This window comes from Mustelus asterias, chromosome 1 (genome assembly GCF_964213995.1).
Source record: "Mustelus asterias chromosome 1, sMusAst1.hap1.1, whole genome shotgun sequence".
Lineage (NCBI taxonomy): Eukaryota > Metazoa > Chordata > Chondrichthyes > Carcharhiniformes > Triakidae > Mustelus > Mustelus asterias.
This window is the reverse complement of record NC_135801.1, coordinates 58602322-58624745: the sequence shown is the minus strand read 5'-3', so window position 1 is coordinate 58624745 and position 22424 is coordinate 58602322. Positions and strand designations below refer to the sequence as shown.

Below are 22424 nucleotides of genomic sequence, written 5' to 3'. Positions count from 1 at the left end.
TGCAGACTCAAAGGGCCGGATGGCCTCCTTCTGCATTGTAGGGATTCTATGAATAATGGGGTCTAAATTACATTTGTGTCTTTTGGTCCAGCTAACCCCTTACATTTAACACCACATTACTACACATAATCGCGGTTAGTCACGTGCAATTACGTGCACGTTAGGCTGGCACAGTGGTTAGCACTGCTGCCTCACAGTGCCTTGGACCCGAGTTTAATTCCCAGATTGTGTCACTGTCTGTGCGGAGGTTCTCCCGTGTCTGAGTGGGTTTCCACCGGGTGCTCCGGTTTCCTCCCACAATCCGAAAGATGTGCTGATTAGGTGCATTGGCCCTCTAAATCTCTTGGTGTACCCGAACAGGCGCCGGAGTGTGGTGACTAGGGGATTTTCACAGTAACTTCATTGCAGTGTTAACGTAAGCCTTCTTGTGACATTAATAAATAAACTTAAATTAACTAAACTAAGGGATTGTCTTTTGAGGAAAGACGAGACAGGTTGAGCTTGTATTCATTGTGGAGTTTAGTAGAGAGAGGTGAACATATTGAAACATACAAGATTCTACGGGGGCTTGGCAGGGTAGATGCAGAGAGGATATTTTCCCTCATGAAGGAATGTAGATCGAGGTGCACACAGTTTCAGAATAAGTGACACGAATAAATAAACTTAACATTTAAACTTAACTAGCTTTTAAATACCTTGTTTTCATCCAGAAATTTCAGTTTGACTGAAACACTTGCTCGAAGTTTGTCAAATTTCTCTTTGTGAATCTGGAACTGTAGCTGAGACTGTTCAATTTTTGGAATTGTAACGGCATCGCGAGGACCAAGGTTCAGTTCCTCTAGATCAGTACGATATGCATCATACTCTATCCTGCAGCACAAAGCACAACATCAACTGTACAAAAATTAGCGCTTGAAATCAACTGCAACCAATTAATACAGCTTCTGAAAATAAATCTTTTTCTCCAGACAGCCGCGGTAATAAAAATACATCAAAGTCTGGTTTACAATGTGTTCAGTAGAATCACAATATCTTTAGAATTGTATGTTATCTTTCCATGCTGTATATCTCTGTGACTCTAAAGATCAAAAACAAAATCACATCTCAATATACAGTACAGGAGGAGGCCATTCAGCCCATCGAGTCTGCACCGACCACAATCCCAACCAGGCCCTATCCCCATAACCCCAGGTATTTACCCTAGCTAGCCCCCCTGACATGAAGCAGCAATTTAGCATGGCCAATCAAACTGACAGGCACCCCTTTGGGTGACCTCACAGGCAGCTGCAGCTTATTTTTTAATTATGGTGTACAGTTGATGAGAGAATTTCCTACATATTGCCATTAAAACACTGCCTAAGACAATCTTCTTCCATTATCTTACTGATAATTACGTCAGTAATAATATGCGATGCAACAGTTCCCCGTCAAACAAGGAGATATGAACAGATATACAGTGCATACTATCCAATGTTTCAGTGTTGTAAGAATACAGACTTAGTTTGACTGTCCCATTGCTAGAGTTTACATCAGAAAAGGTGTGGCCACTGCCCACAGAGAAAAAGGTGCTGCTCACAAAACAGCATGTGTTTTAATGGTAATTTTTACAGGGGGGACAAGGTGTGCTTGCTCACAACAGCTGCCAGCTCTCATGGTTTATTGCAATGATGTAAGAGAGTCACTGGGTTCAGATAACCTTGCAAAGACATCTGAAACCCGAGATTCTGCTGCTGCATTGTAGCTCTCCAAACTTCTCTCCAAACAAATAATACAGAAAAGTGGTGAGGATTAACATCGTTATTTCTTTGTGAAATACTGTTGAAAACAAGGCTCTCCAAATGGTTCAGTGTGTTTATTAAGTAAATAAGTGATCACTACAGGTCAGAGAAGTTCCAGATTCTATGCTGCATTAGCAGATTACAGCTGTAACTTGTAGAGGAGCACCTTAGTACTGGGTTTGTGGGAGGAATAGAGATTAGCCAGGGACCCGGCTCCTGATCTCTTTCAGTGGCCCTGTTTCAAAGTGTATGTATGTGGTCTTTGGATCAATAACAAAAACTTGCATTAAATGTAGAAAAACACTAAGACATTTTGCAGGGACTTCAGGAAAATAGTGCATGCCTAAAATAGGTATCTTAGAAACCCTACAGTACAGAAAGGCCATTCAGCCCATCGAGTCTGCACCGACCACAATCCCACCCAGGCCCTACCCCCATGTCCCTACATATTTATCCACCAATCCCTCTAACCTACGCATCCCAGGACACTAAGGGCAATTTTAGCATGGCCAATCAACCTAACCCACACATCTTTGGACTGTGGGAGGAAACCGGAGCACCCGGAGGAAACCCACGCAGACACGAGGAGAATGTGCAAACTCCACACAGACAGTGACCCAAGCCGGGAATCGAACCCAGGTCCCTGGAGCTGTGAAGCAGCAGTGCTAACCACTGTGCTACCGTGCCGCCCGTGTAATATTACAATGTTCAAAAGCATAGTTAAAGAGCTGGGTTTAAGGAGATTCTTGAAGAGAGAAGTGGAGATGGGATGATAGGTTTAAATAGCACTGTCCAGAACATGGAAACTAGCTTAAAGTACAGTCACAAGTGAGGGGTCCAGGGTGGAGGGGTGGGGAAGCAAAGAGAATGCCGAGGAGGCCAGAATCAGATAAAGAGGAAATAAATACAGAAATGCTGTAAATATTCAGCAGGTCAGGCAGCACCTGTGGAGGGAGAGAAATAGAGTTAACGTTTCAGGTCAATGACCTTCATCAGAACTGGGACAGGTTAGCGATGTAATAGATTCTGAGCGAGACAAGGTGGGACAAGTATTAGGGAATGATGTGGACAGGAGAGGTTAAATGACAGAAGAGTTAGTCTCACAGGGCCAAAGGAAACAGTGATGGAGCAAGAAAAAAACCCAAAATAAATGCTGGACCAGGTATGCTGCAATCTGAAAGCAAAAATAAGAGAAAAACCAAAACATACAAAGAAACGGGAACAAAATGGGACAGTGTTTAGGGCCCGAAATTGAACTCAGAAAAAGGATTTTGTTTGGGGGAACTGTAGGATCAGAACTGGTTGAGAGAGAGGCAAGACCATTTTTTTCTTCCATTGGACATGGGCGTTGTTTTGTTGTCCATCCCTAAATGGCCTTGAACTGAGTGGTTTTGCTCGGCCTTTTCAGAGGGCAGTTAAGAGTCAGCCACATTGCCGGGATCTGGAATCACATGTAGGCCAGACCAGGTAAGGATGACAGATTTCCTTACCTGAAGGACATTAGTGAAACAGATGGGTTTTTATAATGATCGACAATAGTTTCATGGTCAACATTACTGAGACTAACTTTATATTCCTTATTTTCCATATTATTAATTGAATTCAAATTCCACCAGCTGCCATGGAGTGAATTGAACCCATGTCCCTCGAGCATTAGCCTGGGTTTCTGGATTACTAATCCAGCAAAAGTACCGCTACACCACCCATCTCCCTCAAAAACATGAGAATAAGAATTTTAAATTTACAGCACTGGGCAACAAGGAACAAATTATGTTGATTCACAAGAGGGGTGATGGGAAAGCAGGTAGAGATTTGGATGAACAGAGCATTACAGAGGGTCCAGATTGGCAGGTGAACAATGGAGGTATCATAACTATGAATAAAGTTATCAGCTGCAGATGGGCTGAAGCAAGGTTGGAGGAAAATTATACTAGAGGTATAATTATACTAAAGGTGGAATAGACAACCTTTTGGTAGAGATAATAAGGGGTTGGAAGCTCATCTTGATCAAATAGGATGGCAAGGTTGTGAAAAATCTGGCTCAGTTTATTCAGGAAAGTGGATTGAATAGGGGGGAGTCATGCAGAATTTGAGTTGGGGAAGCCAGAACCTGTTTTTCCAGTGCTTACCTGGGAAGCTACCATGGAAAATTCACGACAAAATGTCAGTCTGATAACATAGAGGCATTCGAGGAGTCAAGAGATAGAGTTAGATGACATGTGTGCACATATGGACCTGGTGTATACAGAAGATGTCTTCAAGTAGGTTGTAGATAAGAGAGAGCAGTATCAAGAGGATGGAATCTTGGTATATATTTTTTTAAACAGTGCGGGATGGAAAGTGAAACCTTGGATAGAAATATTTTGGCTATACTCAGAGATGTAAGAAAAGTTAAAAGTGACTTGGGGAGAGAGGTTCTTTTCAGAACCAGATGCAGAATGAAGTGGAGTTGAAAGAGTAAGGAAGATGGATTACGAAGAATACAAAAAGGTGGTCAGAGCAGCAATTAAAAGCACAGTAGAGAGGCCATAATGTTGGAAAATAAGAACCGCACTATTATTGACATGGTTTCAGCAATACACAGAGGGAAGTAGAGTCAGTAAGTGCCAGGTGTCATCATCATCTTTCAGTCAAAGTCAGAAAGCCACATTAAGAATGGTGGTGGGGGGGACGGAGGGGGGTGGTGAAGAGATGGGCATGGCGGAGGGAAAGGTGAGACGGGGTGGAAGTGGTTGGAACAGAGGGAGACAGAAGGACCTAGCAGGACTGGAAAAAAAAAATCAGACTAGATTAGACATGTGATGCAGTTACATAGAATATTGTGCTGACATTCATCTTCAAGGCCACACGTGAATATCAAATATTTGGGTGAGGTTCCAGAGGATATTCTTGACATGGTTTCAGCAATACACAGGGGAAAGTAGGGTCAGATGATGACACCTTGCACTTACTGACTCTACTTCCCCGTGTATTGCTGAAACCATGTCAAGAATATCCTCTGGAACCTCACCCAAATATTTGATATTCACGTGTGGCCTTGAAGATGAATGTCAGCACAATATTCTATGTAACTGCATCACATGTCTAATCTAGTCTGATTTTTTCCCCAGTCCTGCTAGGTCCATTCCCATCTCTTCACCACCACCACCCCCCCCACCCCCCCACCATTCTTTTTTTGGATACAGCTTTGCCCAAAAGAGTCAGCCTCTTCATAAGATGTTCAGGTAGAAAATAGCAGAGAGGAAAGGAAATTATAAAAGTAATGAAATTATTGGAATGGCTGGAAAGGAAGGTTTAAAAATGATATTCAACTGGAGAAATATGTACTTTATACCATGGGAAAGTTAAACAATGTTCAGTTCCCATGTTGAGCCAATTCGAAGCTACCACCAATAACTAAATATCGCTACTTAAACAGAACTGCCATTCAAACAAGTATTCAGTCAACATGAACAATGTGTTGTACAAAACACTGTTTGACCCTTATCATCCGTTTTGCTGTGAACTAAAGTGCACGTCTCATGTTACGACACTGCATTGCAAGTTCGGTCTTAAACAGGTTATAGAGATCACTGCGTGTGCATTGACAGTGAACATAAAGTAGCAAGGAAGTGCCTTCATTATTTGAAATGTTCTCTTAAGCTAGCATTTGTTGAGATTTTGTGTGTGTTTGGGCAAAAGAAAACTCCAGTAATCAACTTTGGATTACTATTCAAAAATGTAGTGCATACTGACTAATGTATGTAACATCACCCAGAGCCAGCAAAAAAAAGGAGACCCATTAACTAAATAAAACCCCACGTACTACTGAATAATGAAACAGGATCATAATTGTATTTAGACATTCAGATGCCAGTTGGAAAAACACTTGATTAGAGTGCACTTCTTCCTGGTAGCTATAATTAATATATGCTTGTGTGTGGATAATGGGAAATGTCTCATCATTATAAATTGAAAATAGAATGCACAATTTAAGACACTGAATTCTGCAGAATGTGTTATAGGAATAGGTGAACATACATTTTTCTGAATTTTAACAACTCTTCAACAAATTAGATACGCACTGCCACTGCTTAAATGCACTATTATTTTTAGCATTTCAGCTGCAAATCTTTCATTTAATACTCTATTCAAATTAAAATGTGTTTAGTTCTTTCAGCAATACAAATGGTTTACCTGGCATTTTCGTAATATTTAACTGCGTTTAATGTGTCTTCAATTGTTTTGTTCACCAAAGTATTCACACTGGCAATGAAAAAATTAATTGCTCCAAGAAGTGTCTCCCCATTTTTACACAGTAATTTCTGGGTTTCAGCATTGTATCCAAACTCTTCCTGAAATATAAAGAGAATGAAATTGAAATATATACAAAAAGATCAGTAGAAAGTTCATGCAATGTCGAAAGAGGGTGCACCAATATAGTCAGGGCTTTGTCTTATTAGAGCATTAGCTCAATACATTAAAGAATATTTCTATGATTGAGGCCCCTGAAACAAAGCTTTTGTGTAAAATATGGGGCAGGGACAGGGTTCCCTTGTGGAGTCAAACAAGTGGCTACAGTTTAGTTGAAGCTAAGTTGGAGGAAATCTGGTTTAACCCATGCATTGATACCTGACAAGTCGGCAGGAAGCACAATAGTAGCCAGGCTGCTATGGGCAGAATGGCGATATGGCTAGATGTTCCAAACATACATATGGGATCTGAGCCCTTGCTATTGATATTGTTATCCTGAGCCACAACAGGATTTGAAAAAACATTTCACTGGCTGTCCCGAGCACTTTTTAAAATTTGTTTATGGGATCAACTAGATTACAGTCAGATAGACGAAGCATCTAGCTACCCATTGCAAAAGACAAGAAAGCATCACCTAAGTGGAAGGAGATTCTGGCTATTTTTACTGACTCCCCTTCATTGAGGTTCAGAATGTAGGGATCTGCTAAGAATTAATTTGCATTGGCACATTCTCGTTTTAAAATTTCTCCTCTTACAATAGTTGGAAGTAGGTGTGTTACATAAGTTAGTTAAAGTAGAACAAGGGAATCCTGAGAGATGCTGCCAATACCAAAGCAACCTCCTTCCTGACCACCCTTGAGCTGGATCTCGTCACTAAAAACTGGCCAGCATTGATTGCTGATGCTAATTGCTCTCGAGATTGTAGTGGTGAGTCACTGTATTGAATAACTGCAGTCCATGTGGTGCAGGTACACCCACAGTGCTGTTAGGGAGGGAGTTCCAGCTTTGTGAAACAGTGACAGTGAAGGCACTGTGTGTCAATGTGGATGAGGGCTGCTTGATGGTACTGAGCTTCTCGAATGTTGTTGGGGTTGCATTCGTCCCGTGGGGAGATATTCCATCACATTCCTGACTTATGTCTTGTAAATGGCGGATAGGCTTTGGGAGTCAGGAGGTGAGTTACTCACCACAGAATTACTAGTCTCTGACCTGTTTGTGTAGCCATAGTATTTGTACGGTTGGTTGCATTATGTTTCTGGTCAATGGTTAACACCAGGATATTCACTGTGGTGGATTCAGTGATGGTGATGCTGTTGAACATCAATGAGAGGTGGCTAGATTCTCTCTAGTTGGAGATGATCATTGCTCGGCATGAATATCATTCGCCGCTTATCAGCTTAAGCCTGAATGCTATTCAGGTCTAGCTGCATGCGGTATAGACTAATTCAATATCTGAATACTCATGGATGATACTGAACATTGTGAAAATGCCCACTTTTGATCTCATGTTAGAGGGAAGGTCCCTGATGAAGCAGCTGAAGATGGTTGGGCCTTGGGACATTACCTTGAGGAACTCCTGCAGTGAAATCATAGGATTGACATTACTGGCCTCCAACAATCACAACCAGCTTCCTTTGAGCCAGGTATGATTTCAACTAATGGAGAGTTTTCCCCTAACAATTTTGCAAGGGTTCCTTTATGCCACACTCAGTTAAATGCCACCTTGAAGTCAAGGTCAGTCTTTCCCACCTCACTTCTAGAGTTCAGCTCTTTTGTTCATGTTTGGACCAAGGCTGTAACAAGGCCTGGTCCTGAGCATCCTTGGCAGAATCCAAACTGAGCATTAGAGGCTACTTTTTACTGAGTACAACTTCATAGCGTAGTCAATGATATCCATCACTCACAATGACTGAGGATAGACTACTGGGGACGGTATCTGACCAATTGGATCTGTCCCGTTTTTGTGGACAGAACTACCTGGGCAATTTTTCACATTGTCAGGTAGATGCCAAATTAGCTGAAGACTGACAATAGTGATGCTAGGGACCACTAGAGAAGACAGATAATAATAACACGCTCAGCACATATGGCTGAAGATGGTTGCAAATGCTTCAGCCTTATCTTTTGCATTGACGTGCTGGACTCTGCCATCAGTGCAAGTGGGGATATTTTTGAATCCTACTCCTTCAGTTAGTTAGAACCACAGACACCCTACAGTGCAGAAGGAGGCGATTCGGCCCATCAAATTTGCACCGACTCTCTGAAAGAGCACTCCACCTAGACACACTCTCCATCCTATCCCTGTAATCCCACACATTGTGGCCAATCCGCCTAACCTGCACATCCTTGGACTATGGCAGGAAACCGGAGCACCCGGAGGAAACCCACGCAAACACGGGGGAGAACGTGCAAACTCCACAACAGACACACCCAAGGCCGGAATTGAACCTGGGTTCCTGGCTCTGTGGGCAGCAGTGCTAACCACTGTGCCAGTCTGCCACCCATTTCTGATTGGATGGGGCTGCAAAGCTTTGATCTGATCTGTTGGTTGTGGGATCAGTTAGTTTTGTCTATGGTGTAATAGTTCAGCTGTTTAGGTTGCATGTAGTCCTGTGTTGTAACTTCACCAGGTTGGCATCTTATTTTTTGGCAGGCTTGGTGCTACTGCTGACATGCCTTCCTAAACTCCTCATGGAACCAGGGTCGGGAGAGGCCGAATGGCAATAGCATAGTAGAGATTATGGCGGTTGTGAAAGGAGCTATCTTTTATCACATCTTTCATCCCTTTTGCTGCTAAGAAACAGCATGTGGGAAATAAGGAGGTCCAGGAATGGAACAGGAGGAGAAGCCACTGGAGCTGTAGTCCTGCTTGGATTAGGACAAGAGAGAGTCGAAAGATATGGGGATCATGAAAGAGAGGCGATGAACAGCACGCAATGGATGATCATAGCAAAAGCTGCAAGAATAGATAGGAGAAAGTTAAAGTATTTGAGATATAGTCACAAAGGAAATTGGTGATTTTGACCAGGGCTTTCTTGGAGCTGCAGACAGGATGGAAATTAAACTCCAAGTGGTTTGAACAGGGAATGGTTGGAAATATCAATGTAGTGCTGGGTGGCAACCTGTTCATTGATCACAGAGGAAATTTGGGGCTGGTGATGGTGAAAGAATTGGAGAGATGCTTAAATTGCAGATAGTTTTTTAAAGAAGGGAATGAAGACAGTAGTTCTGTGCATGATATTAGGAAGAAGCTTCATTATATCAGAAAACATGGGGTGAGGAAAACGGCTAAGTTGCCAAGAGTTAGACTGGGTGAGGTGGGGGAATAGGAAATGAAGAGACCAAGAGGTGGATTTCATACAGAAATCTGGGGATGGCTGCGAAGGGAGAATTGGAGCTACAGAATGTGGTAGGATTAAGCCAGGAGCTAAGGTGGAGGAAACAGTTTAGCTTAACTTCAGTTTTGGAGATGAAGGCATGTATGAGCTTACCGACTACCTTGATTAATGTACAAGTATTGAACAAAGACATTAGTCAACACAGCTGAATACAAGTTGGTCAGCATCCAACTAACGTATCGAGTTCAAAGTCTGGCTGTATGACAAGTCTCATTGCAAAAGACTGAAGAGGAAGTTGTTACTTCAAAATGACATATCAATCCAACTACCCAAATGCCACCTGGACTGAGACCAAACAAATGATATTTCACACTTTAATTCCATTCACACCAAATACTATAGCATTGGCTCAAAAATTTTAGCATTGGCTCACATCCAATGGTTTAACAGAAGTGCCATGCAACATTGGTCAAAAGACTGGCAAATGTCCTTCAATGTAGATAAACGTGTGGTGAAACATCCAGGCGTGTAGAATTTAGGGAAAAAGTATTGCATGGATAGCTGTAAGTTAAAGCCCATAAAATCAGAAAAAATTGGGAGTGGTCACTCATTGGCTCTTACTATCTGACACTGAACAAAGTACTTAGAGTTTTGGGTCGTAACCTCCATCTGGATTGTTCTGTATAAAGTTAGGGCCATAACCGGGTTGAATATGGCTTTGGTAAGACCACTGATGCAGTGTGTTCCCTTTTTAACCCCTTATCTTGAGACGGAAATGTTGGCTCTTGAGAAGGTAGAAAGAAAGGGTTAGAATAGAGGAGTGTGTATGTATAGGCCTTATGGTCTTTTCTCATCTTGAATCCATAACAAATCACAGAAACATTTTGATAGATTTTGGTGGGGAACCCGAGGAGAACAGGCAACCAAAACATTTAGGAAGTTAATCTCCACTCCAAAGACCAACATAAAAAAAAACCTCATCTGAGGCAGAGCTCCAAAATCAATTCCAATCTGCTCAATTTTAGATTGTCCCCAAGAAAAGAGAGACAAATCCAGCTGAACATGACTATTCCTTCTCTTGCAGAGAATGGAATCCCATGCCTTTGCAATAAATAAGGTGGAGTAATTGAACATATTTACTGAACAGTTGTCCAAAAATATGAAGTCAGTGATTAAAGTGTGGTAATCTAATTAGGTGAATCAAAGTGATCAGGCACACCAAAGTTAAACATCCTCTTCTGAGGTTTGACACTATGGTCTGAGTCATATAGATAAACAAGTTCTTTACTGCTTTTCCAGGATACAAAAGCAAAATACTGCAGATGCTGGAAATCTGAAATAAAAACAGAAAATGCTGAAAATACCCAGCTGATAGAATCTGTGGAGAAACAGTTAATGTTTCAGGTCAGTGACATGTTACATGTTTTTCTCTCTCTCCACTGATGCTGTCCAAGCTGCTGAATATTTCCAGCACATTTTGTGCTTCTTCTCTGGGTCATGGATCTCAGTAAGTACTGCCCACACTTTTTAGCCAGCAGCAAACATAATGCCTGCATGAATGTTAGTAAACGTTCAACCATGATAAGCAGCCCATTATCCTTATTATTAACATAAGTGTTTAGGCAAACTATCCTGAATGAGAAACAGTTGCAACATCCCAACTACAAGAACCTATGTGAGCACCAACGTGGTCTCAGACCGAGTCTCCCCTTTCACTCTCCTGATTCCTGATGGTGAACAACAGATGTTGGAAGGCCAATTCAGTAAAAAGGCATTGCAGCTGCTCCTGGTCCTGTTTGCAAATAACATAGTTACATAAAGATGGAGGGGGTTGGATTGTCTCCACAGTATGTTTTTGGCACAATGCCCCCCTCGAGTCTTACACAGGTACTCAAGTGGGGACAAGATTGGAGAAGAAGTGGCTTCTACTGCACCCCTCCAAGAATGCACTTTAGAACTATCACTGCTGCAGGCCTATAATCATCTTTGACTAGGGGACTATTAGTAACAGGTAAAGGTGGAAGTGAAATGCACAGGTTCTGTCACACCCATCTGCATCTATAGAGCGCGAGGTGCTTGTCTGGAGTGGGGGAGGAAAATCAAGGTCAGGGCACATGGGTCAAAAAAAGACATCTGTGACCCGTTTCCACCACAATCTCACCCAACTTCAAGAAAAAAAATCAGGCCATAATGTCCTAACCAATATACCCTCCATTTTTGTTTTGTAGTGCAGGCACAACTTAAGTGCATGGACCATTTAAATTTTATGTATGGCCATGCAGGTGCTGGAACTGAAAGGAACCGTCCTGTGCACAGCCTGTGCAGGAGCCTCCAGGTTGCTGTGTGGCCATGCAGCGGGGCACATTAGAGAAAAAAATTGTCTGAACCCGTAAGACTTTCCATGAAGTATAAAGGAAATGGAGCTGGAGTAAAGACCTGTATGAATGTACTATGGCCAAATTTGCAGATGACACAACAATAGGTGGAAGCTGCAGTGAGGAAATAAATTTACAAATGGATATGGATAGGTGATTGGGCTAAATTTTGGCAAATGGAATTTAATGTGGACAAGGGTGAGGTTGTCCATTTTGGTCAGAGGAATAAAAAGGCAACTTATTATTTAAATGGAGAGAAACTTCAAAATGCTTTGGTGCAGAGGGATCTGGGTGTCCTTGTGCACTAATTGCATAATGTACGCAGGTGCAACAGGTAATAAGGAAGATAAATGGAATTTTGGTATTCATTGCTAATGGAATAGAATATAAAAGTAGGGAGGTGCTGCTGTAATTGGATAACAGACACCTCCAGACGCTGAAAGATGCCCTCATAAGAACAGGATATGGCGCTAGACTCATTGATCAACAGTTCCAACGCGCCACAGCGAAAAACCACACCGACCTCCTCAGAAGACAAACACGGGACACAGTGGACAGAGTACCCTTCGTTGTCCAGTACTTCCCCGGAGCGGAGAAGCTACGGCATCTCCTCCGGAGCCTTCAACATGTCATTGATGAAGACGAACATCTCGCCAAGGCCATCCCCACACCCCCACTTCTTGCCTTCAAACAACCGCACAACCTCAAACAGACCATTGTCCGCAGCAAACTACCCAGCCTTCAGGAGAACAGTGACCATGACACCACACAACCCTGCCACAGCAACCTCTGCAAGACGTGCCGGATCATCGACACAGATGCCATCATCTCACGTGAGAACACCATCCACCAGGTACACGGTACCTACTCTTGCAATTCGGCCAACGTTGTCTACCTGATACGCTGCAAGAAAGGATGTCCCGAGGCATGGTACATTGGGGAAACTATGCAGACGCTGCGACAACGGATGAATGAACACCGCTCGACAATCACCAGGCAAGACTGTTCTCTTCCTGTTGGGGAGCACTTCAGCGGTCACGGGCATTCGGCCTCTGATATTCGGGTAAGCGTTCTCCAAGGCGGCCTTCGCGACACACGACAGCGCAGAGTCGCTGAGCAGAAACTGATAGCCAAGTTCCGCACACACGAGGACGGCCTCAACCGGGATATTGGGTTCATGTCACACTATTTGTAACTCCCACAGTTGCGTGGACCTGCAGAGTTTCACTGGCTGTCTTGTCTGGAGACAATACACATCTTTTTAGCCTGTCTTGATGCTCTCTCCACTCACATTGTTTCGTCTCTTAAAGACTTGATTAATTGTAAGTATTTGCATTCCAACCATTATTCATGTAAATTGAGTCTGTGTCTTTATAAGCTCTGTTTGTGAACAGAATTCCCACTCACCTGAAGAAGGGGCTAAGAGCTCCGAAAGCTTGTGTGGCTTTTGCTACCAAATAAACCTGTTGGACTTTAACCTGGTGTTGTTAAACTTCTTACTGTAATTGGATAAGGCATTGGTGAGACTGCATCTGGAATATTGTGTATAGTTTTGGTTCCTTTACTTGAGGATGGACGGAAATGCATTTTAATTACTAGCAGGGTGAAGGGTTGTGGGGAGCAGGCAGGAAAGTGGAGATGAGATTCGAGATGAGATCAGCCATGATCGTGTTGAATTGTGGAGCAGGCTCGAGGAGCTGAATTGCTGACTCCTGCTCCTAGTTCTGACATTCTTATGTTATGTCTCGAGTTGGATGACTGCAGATGCACCTTGAAACCCAAGAGCGCAAAGCAAGGGTGCAAGGAAATGGGCAAATTGGAATTGAAGGCTTGAAGCATGCCCTAATTTAAATAAAAGAGCCCCCATGGTCAATGTAACCTGCAACTCTTGTTCCAGCTTGTTTTTGCTGAGGTGAAGTTCATGTCACACTGTAAGTTTTGCATGCAAACAGTACAAGCTATCACACCATAGTGTAGCTCATTAGTGCCTCAGCAAAACCTGCAATCAAACCACCCTCTTTAGGAATTACTATTATATGTTAAATCAGTGAAAGTATAATAATAAGGTAGATTAAAATAATAAGCAGAGTACATACATGGAGTTCAGGAGACTTCACACTAAGTTCTCCAAAAGCATCTCCAAGTTGCCGCTGTGTCTGTACCACTTGGTAGAACTGTGTTGCCATTTGTCGAGCTAGTCGCAGGAGATTTTCATACTTTTTCTTGGTGTCTCTCAGTATTTCTATCTGTGATTCAAGCTCCAGGTCCACAGTCCTTGAACCACGGCCCAACTTTTCTGAAAGGACCTGTCGTGTACACTGCAACAAAAATGACAAAACAACTTGGTTTGCCAGAGAACACAAACATTTTGAATTTAGGAACCAGGCTAAATTTACAACAATTTTCAACAAGATTTACAACAGTCTGAGGTCCCGGTCTGCTTCAAGAAGACGACCACCATCCCGGTACCTAAGAAAAACCAAGCAGTGTGACTTAATGACCATCGACCGGTGGCTCTGACATCCATCATTATGAAGTGCTTCGAAAGGCTAGTCATGGCACGAATTAATTCCAGCCTCCCAGACTACCTGGATCCACTACAGTTTGCCTACCGCCACAACAGGTCCACAGCAGACTCCATTTCCCTGGACTTGCACTCAACCCTGGAACACCGAGGTAAGAAGGACACTTATGTCAGACTTCTATTTACTGACTACAGCTCAGCCTTCACCACTATTATTCCCACAAAACTCATCTCCAAACTCCGTGGCCTGGGCCTCGGCACCTCCCTCTGCGACTGGATCCTGAACTTCCTAACTCACAGACCACAATCAGTAAGGATAGGCAATAACACCTCCTCCATGATCATCTTCAACACCGGTGCCCCACAAGGCTATGTTCTCAGCCCCATACTATGCTCCTTAATCACCTGTGACTGTGTGGCCAAATTCCCCTCCAATTCGATTTTCAAATTTGCTGACGACACCACCGTAGTGGGTCGGATCTCAAACAATGACAAGGCAGAGTACAGGAATGAGATAGAGAATCTGGTGAACTGGTGCGGTAACAATAATCTCTCCCTCAATGTCAACAAAACGAAGGAGATTGTCATCGACTTCAGGAAACGTAAAGGGGAACATGCCCCTGTCTACATCAACAGGGACGAAGTAGAAAGGGTCGAGAGCTTCAAGTTTTTAGGTGTCCAGATCAACAACCTGTTCTGGTTCCCCCCCCCATGCTGACACCATAGTTAAGAAAGCCAACCAACACCTCTACTTTCTCAGAAGACTAGGAAATTTGGCATGTCAGCTACGACTCTCTCCAACATTTACAGATGCACCATAGAAGGCATTCTTTCTGGTTGTATCACAGCTTGGTATGGCTCCTGCTCCACCCAAGACTGCAAGGAACTACAAAATGTAGTCCAATCCATCATGCAAACCAGCCTCCCATCCATTGACTCTATCTACACTTCCCGCTGCCTTGGCAAAGCAGCCAGCATAATTAAAGATCCCACGCACCCCAGGCATTCTCTCTTCCACCTTCTTCCTTTGGGAAAAAGATATAAAAATCTGTGGTCACGTACCAACTGACTCAAGAACAGCTTCTTCCCTGCTGCTGTCAGACTTTTGAATGGACTTACCTTGCATTAAGTTGAGTTTTCTCTACACCCTAGCTATGACTGTAACACTACATTCTGCACTCTCGTTTCCTTCTCTATGTACGATATGTGTTGTCTGTATAGCGCGCAAGAAACAATATTTTTCACTGTATGTTAATACACGTGACAATAATAAATCAAATTTCTTTTACCAAAATACAAAAAATTAGGGGAAAATGTTGGTGAAAGAGAATGTGTTTATTTTACAGTAAAGGTTTCCAAGTTACTGTGGTTGTAAGTCCAATGCCTGCTGGCTATCAGCATTTCAAATGATTTAATGAAAATAGGAGATAATTTATTACTCACCAGATATAACATCCAAACAAAATTCCTACAGATAAAGATGCCATTCAGTACAACACTAAGGCATATAGGCCAAAGGTTTTCAAGTTCAATTCCTTTGTGTGTCAAGTTAATTGATTAAAGTTGGGGCACAATTGGCTTCAATACTGCAGACTACCAGGAGGAAGAGACAAAAACATCTAGTGTAGCTCCTCCTGTTTGTCATTTCTGGCAGAGTACGAAGGGGTTTGCCAGAGCCTCTGAAATGAACATGTGCAAGATTGACCTCCTCCAAGAGGCAGGGAAAAAAAGTATCAAAGCCAATGTCCTCCGCTCTCGCCACCAGCTCTGTATTGAAGGCAAGAAACATTAAAACAACGTTGAAAGGTAAGCCAAATGTTCCCTCTGCCCCTCAGCTGAATTCAGCTGTGAAGTCCATACAGAACCAAATACAATAAATGCTGGAAATCTGAAACTTAAACAGAACATGTTGGAACGACTCAGCAAGTCTGGCAGCAACTATCTAGTAAGAAGTCTCACAACACCAGGTTAAAGTCCAACAGGTTTATTTGTTAGCACAAGCCACTAGCTTTCGGAGCGCTGCTCCTTCATCAGGTGAGTGGGAGTTCTGTTCACAAACAGGGCATATAAAGACACAAACTCAATTTACAAAATAATGGTTGGAATGCGAGTCTTCACAGGTAATCAAGTCTTCAAAGTACAGACAATGTGAGTGGGGAGAGGGTTAAGCACAGATTAAAGAGATGTGTATTGTCTCCAGCCAGGACAGTTAGTGAGATTTTGCAAGCCCGGACAAGTTGTGGGGGTTACAGATAGTGTGACATGAACCCAAGAGCCCGGTTGAGGCCATCCTCATGTGCGGAACTTGGCTATCAGTCTCTGCTCAGCGATTCTGCATTGTCGTGAAGGCCGCCTTGGAGAACGCTTACCCGAAGATCAGAGGCCGAATGCCCGTGACCGCTGAAATGCTCCCCAACAGGAAGAGAACACTCTTGCCTGGTGATTGTTGAGCGGTGTTCATTCATCCGTTGTTGTAGCGTCTGCATGGTCTCCCCAATGTACCATGCCTCGGGACATCCTTTCCCGCAGCGTATCAGGTAGACAATGTTGGCCGAGTTGCAAGTGTATGTACCGTGTACCTGGTGGATGGTGTTCTCACGTGAGATGATGGCATTCATGTCGATGATCCGGCACGTCTTACAGAGGTTGCTGTGGCAGGGTTGTGTGGTGTTGTGGTCACTGTTCTCCTGAAGGCTGGGTAGTTTGCTGCGGACAATGGTCTGTTTGAGGTTGAGCGGTTGTTTGAAGGCAAGAAGTGGGGGTGTGGGGATGGCCTTGGCCAGAAGTCTCACAACACAGCGAAAAACCGCACTGACCTCCTCAGAAGACAAACACGGGACACGGCGGACAGAGTACCCTTCGTTGTCCAGTACTTCCCCAGAGCGGAGAAGCTACGACATCTCCTCTGGAGCCTTCAACATGTCATTGAAGAAGATGAACATCTCGCCAAGGCCATCCCCACACCCCCACTTCTTGCCTTCAAACAACCGCACAACCTCAAACAGACCATTGTCCGCAGCAAACTACCCAGCCTTCAGGAGAACAGTGACCACGACACCACACAACCCTGCCACAGCAACCTCTAAGACGTGCCGGATCATCGACACGGATGCCATATCTCACGTGAAAACACCATCCACCAGGTAAACGGTACATACACTTGCAACTCGGCCAACGTTGTCTACCGGATACGCTGCAGGAAAGGATGGCCCAAGGTATGGTACATTGGGGAGACCATGCAGACGCTATGACAACGGATGAACGAACACTGCTCGACAATCACCAGGCAGGAGTGTTCTCTTCCTGTTGGGGAGCACTTCAGCGGTCACGGGCATTCAGCCTCTGATCTTTGGGTAAACGTTTTCCAAGGCGGCCTTCACGACACACGACAACGCAGTCACTGAGCAGAGACTGATAGCCAAGTTCCGCACATGAGGACAGCCTCAACCGGGATCTTGGGTTCATGTCACACTATCTGCAACCCCCACGACTTGCCTGGGCTTGCAAAATCTCACTAACTGTCCTGGCTGGAGACAATACACATCTCTTTAACCTGTGCTTAACCCTCTCTCCACTCACATTGTCTCTACCTTTAAGACTTGATTACCTGTAGACTCGCATTCCAACTATTATTTTGTAAATTGAGTTTGTGTCTTTATATGCCCTGTTTGTGAACAGAACTCCCACTTACCTGATGAAGGGGCAGCACTCCGAAAGCTAGTAGTTTGTGCTACCAAATGAACCTGTTGGACTTTAACCTGGTGTTGTGAGACTTCTCACTGTGCTTACCCCAGTCCAACGCCAGCATCTCCACATCACAGCATCTATCTAGGCAGAAACAGTTAACATTTCAGGTTGTGAGCAAGCAGAGGTAGAAAAAGGGCAGGAAGTGAAGAACAGAAGGAAAGAGCTAAAAGGAAGGTCTGTGATGAGAGCAGAAAACAGAAGAGATTAAGTCACAAAAGCATGATGGTGCAAGGCAACGAATGGGGAGGCGATGGGACAAGTTAAAATACAACAGATGGGTCTAGAGAAGCTGTAATAAATACAACAGCAGAACCATTACCAGCTCCTGCTGTCTGAAAAAAATAGGATAGTAAGAATTTTAACAACACCAGGTTAAAGTCCCACAGGTTTATTTGGTAGCAAATGCCACTAGCTTTCGGAGCGCTGCTCCTTCGTCAGATGGAGTGGAAATCTGCTCTCAAACAGGGCACAGAGACACAAAATCAAGTTACAGAATACTGATTGAAATCAGCCATCCCAAAGTGGGAAGGGAGGGTTAGAAGGGTAGGTATTGTACCTCTGCACTTTATGGAAAGGTGCTTGGGGATGGGAAGGAATGAACTAGGACGAGTGAAGGGAACAGTCCCTGCAGAATGCTGAAAGGAGAGAGGAAGGTGTGTGTGGTAGTGGGAGTCACACTGAGCTGGCTGGAATAGTGATTCACAACCCATTCAATAATAGTTTCCACAATGACAAGTCACAACAACTGCTCCCATTTTCTTGAGGCTGGTGCTGGTAATGATTGAAATCAGTATTCTGTAACTTGATTTTGTGTCTCTGTGCCCTGTTTGAGAGCAGATTTCCACTCCACAGCCCCAGTGGCCTAATGGATAAGGCACTGGCCTCCTAAGCCAGGGATTGTGGGTTCGAGTCCCATCTGGGGTGGTGTTTTTAAAACATTCTCTCTCTGCCTCACAATTCTCAATTCCATCTCAATCAATCAATGGAAATTAATGTGAGTTTGAATCTATCTCTGCTCTCTTTAGGGCGGCACGGTAGCACAGTGGTTAGCACTGCTGCTTCACAGCTCCAGGGTCCCGGGTTCGATTCCCTCGGGTCACTGTCTGTGTGGAATTTGCACGTTCTCCTCGTGACTGCGTGGGTTTCCTCCGGGTGCTCCGGTTTCCTCCCACAGTCCAAAGATGTGCGGGTTAGGTTAATTGGCCAGGTTAAAAATTGCCCCTTAGAATCTTAAAATGCGTAGGTTAGAGGGATTAGCGGGTAAATATGTGGGGGTAGGGCCTGGGTGGGATTGTGGTCGGTGCAGACTCAATGGGCCGAATGGCCTCCTTCTGCACTGGAGGGATTCTATTCTATGATGATGATTCCATCTGACGAAGGAGCAGCGCTCCAAAAGCTAATGGCATTTGCGACCAAATAAACCTGTTGGACTTGAACCTGGTGTTGTTAAAACTCTTACTGTGTTTACCCCAGTCCAACGCCGGCATCTCCACATCATGAAAAAAATAGGAGCAGTGATTATAATGCCACATCATTAAACTCAATGTTGAACCCAGAAGGCGGTTAAGAGTTTTTCTGTAGTGTAGTGGTCATCACGTTCACCTATCATCCGCAAGGTCCTTGGTTTAAGCCAGGCAGAAACATTGTCAAACCATTAGAGGCGGCACGGTGGCACAATAGTTAGCAATGCTGCCTCTCAGAGCCAGGGACCTGGGTTCGATTCCAGTCTTGGGTCACCGTCTATGCGGAATCTGCACGTTTTCCCCATATCTCTGTGGGTTTCCTTCGGGTGCTCCGGTTTCCTCCCACAGTCTGAAAGACATGCCGATTAGGTGGATTGGCCATGCTAAATTCTCCCTCAGTGTACCTGAACAGGCGTCAGAGTGTGGCGACTAGGGGATTTTCACAGTAACTTCATTGCAGTGTTAATGTAAGCCTACTTGTGATGAATAAATAAACTTTGCTTTATTGTACTTTTAAGGTCCCTAACCGAAAAATGAAGTACTGTTTCTCCAGCTTCTGAGAACTTCATTAGAACAATGGAAGGCTGAGGTCAGGTTATGAGGTGGATAATTTAATCGGCAAGTAACCAGAAGTTTGCCGTCATGTTGAACCAAGTTATTCAGCAAAGTTGAATCTCCCAACCTGGGTATGGTCTTTCCCAGTGTTTCTATTCTTTCATGGGAAGTGGACATCATTTGTTGTCCATCCATAATTGCCCTTGAACTGAGTGGCTTTCTAGGCTATTTCAGAAGGTATTGGAGTGTCAACCACAGTGTAGACCAGGCTACAAATATTGGAGGAGGAGGAGGCTGCAAATGTAGCAGATACTGCATTGTGAGCAGCAAATGCAGTATTCAAGATGAAAGTAGCACAATTAAATCTTTTGGATGAGATGTTAAATTGAGGCTCCACCTGGCCTATCCTCTCAAGTAGTTGTAAGCCATCCCAAAGTGGGAAGGGAGGGTTAGAAGGGTAGGTATTGTACCTCTGCACTTTATGGAAAGGTGCTTGGGGATGGGAAGGAATGAACTAGGACGAGTGAAGGGAACAGTCCCTGCAGAATGCTGAAAGGAGAGAGGAAGGTGTGTGTGGTAGTGGGAGTCACACTGAGCTGGCTGGAATAGTGATTCACAACCCATTCAATAATAGTTTCCACAATGACAAGTCACAACAACTGCTCCCATTTTCTTGAGGCTGGTGCTGGTAATGATTCTTCTTCACCACCTGACTCTCCCTCCTAAACTTCCCCCAACCCGACTTCACTGCAACCCACCTCACCAACTCACTTCCATCCCAATTCTCCCCAACCTGACCTCAGCATCCAACCTGCACCCCAACAAAATCCTGACCCGACCTCTCCTCACAGTTCCATCCAGTCCCATCTTCTGTTTATTTACTTACCCTACAATGCCCCCTTTCATCTTCCACGATCATCCATTTTATCATTTATATCACTCCTGCTTTCCACCCCATCAGGGATCTTCCTTTTTTGTTCCTTTCCTCCTATTCTACACCCACCCCTCTGACTATTCTCTCTGCCTTTGTGCTTGCTTAAAACATGTTATATCTGTAATGTTTTCCAGTTCTTGCAAGGGTTACAGATCTGAAACATTGGTCCAGATCTTCCAGTCTTCATGGGACTTACTTGGGGGATGTTTGAATTTCCAATGGACAACACCTTTGCTCCATGGGGCTCTCTGAAAAATGTCTCCAATTCTGAATGAGTGTTGGAATCTTTGCATGGTTCTAACTTAGTTATCTAAATGGTTACCCAAGAAACGTTAGACAGAAAATTCCTAGTCTAACTCATGGGTAGCTATATCTGATCCATCAGACTCCCCCAGTTGCCCCCAATACCCAATGACTCACCCTGTCCTAACTTCGCCACCCGACTCTGCCCCCCCACCCAACCTGACTTCACTGCCCCACTCCTCAACAACCCATGACAACCAGCCCCGACCTCACCTGGTGCCTCCCCGCCCAGACCACCGACTCCCCTCTGATCCTTACAACCTTAACCTAACTGACCTCACCATCCTACCCAGCTGTCACCTAACCCACCTGACCAACCCTATCCCCTTACCTTCTTTCCGTAGCTTTTCAAAGGAGCTTTGGAATATTTAAATTCTTCCTTATGAGAATACAGCAGCCAGCACCTTAACAGGGGATGTGGATTGTGTGTGGAGTCCCTTTGCTGGAACCAGGGGTTTCAACCTTGACTGGAAGATTTGGGCCATTTAATCCGTTTCTCTCTTCACGTATGCTGCCTGACCTGCTGCATATTTTCAGCATTTTCTGTGTCTTTGTCAAAGTCTATACTGGCATGAGATCCATATTCAGAAATGAAGGCATAGCAAAGAGGTATAGTTAATCAATTCAGTATTATTAAAGTTTTACATTATAATTTCACAGATCATAAATTCTGTCTTCACTGACTATATACTATACTAACACAGTGACAGACAGGGCTGGTGAACCTTTCATAGCTCAGGATCTGGGGAGAGAAGAAGTGCAGCTAGAAAAGAATTGTGAAACCTAAATAGTGCTTCTGCCTCTCAGCATAATGTGATTACCCAAAAAATCTCATCCAAAGGTGTATCCAAACAATTGTCTGAGACTCACAGGTCATGCTGGTTGAATTAATTACAGATATGCTAGAAATGCGAATAATCAATCATTTAATAAAAATGGAGGAAAGTCAGTCTTTTCACCTAAAAAAATCATCCTTCAATTTTCATATTATATTTCCTAATCAGTTTGTAAAAATGAGCGTTACAGAGTATTCAGAACCTCCCCCCATTGTTAGTTAGAAGCACCATACTGCCACCGCTGTTGCACATGAAACTGGTGACTCCAGAAACTTGACAGCAATCTCTTCAATGCCTCAGCAGCAATGGCAAGAATCGCACCCTGATTATCTCCTCAA

At 43.9% G+C, this 22424-nt stretch overlaps 1 protein-coding gene and 1 non-coding gene across 14 annotated transcripts in view; one reads left to right on the top strand and one right to left on the bottom strand.

Annotated features, from left to right (window-relative positions):
- Positions 1 to 22424, bottom strand: part of arfip1 (ADP-ribosylation factor interacting protein 1 (arfaptin 1)) — a 179464-nt gene that overhangs the window by 5707 nt on the left and 151333 nt on the right. For all 13 annotated transcript variants that reach the window (XM_078212709.1, XM_078212690.1, XM_078212765.1 and 10 more), the window contains 3 exons: positions 13821 to 14042; positions 5955 to 6112; positions 696 to 870 (listed from right to left, as the gene is read on the bottom strand). In XM_078212709.1, coding sequence (XP_078068835.1) covers positions 696 to 870; positions 5955 to 6112; positions 13821 to 14042 — 555 coding nt within the window. The remainder of the gene's footprint in view (positions 1 to 695; positions 871 to 5954; positions 6113 to 13820; positions 14043 to 22424) is intronic.
- Positions 18847 to 18919, top strand: trnar-ccu (transfer RNA arginine (anticodon CCU)). The gene has a single exon. It is a non-coding gene; the product is annotated as a tRNA-Arg (tRNA).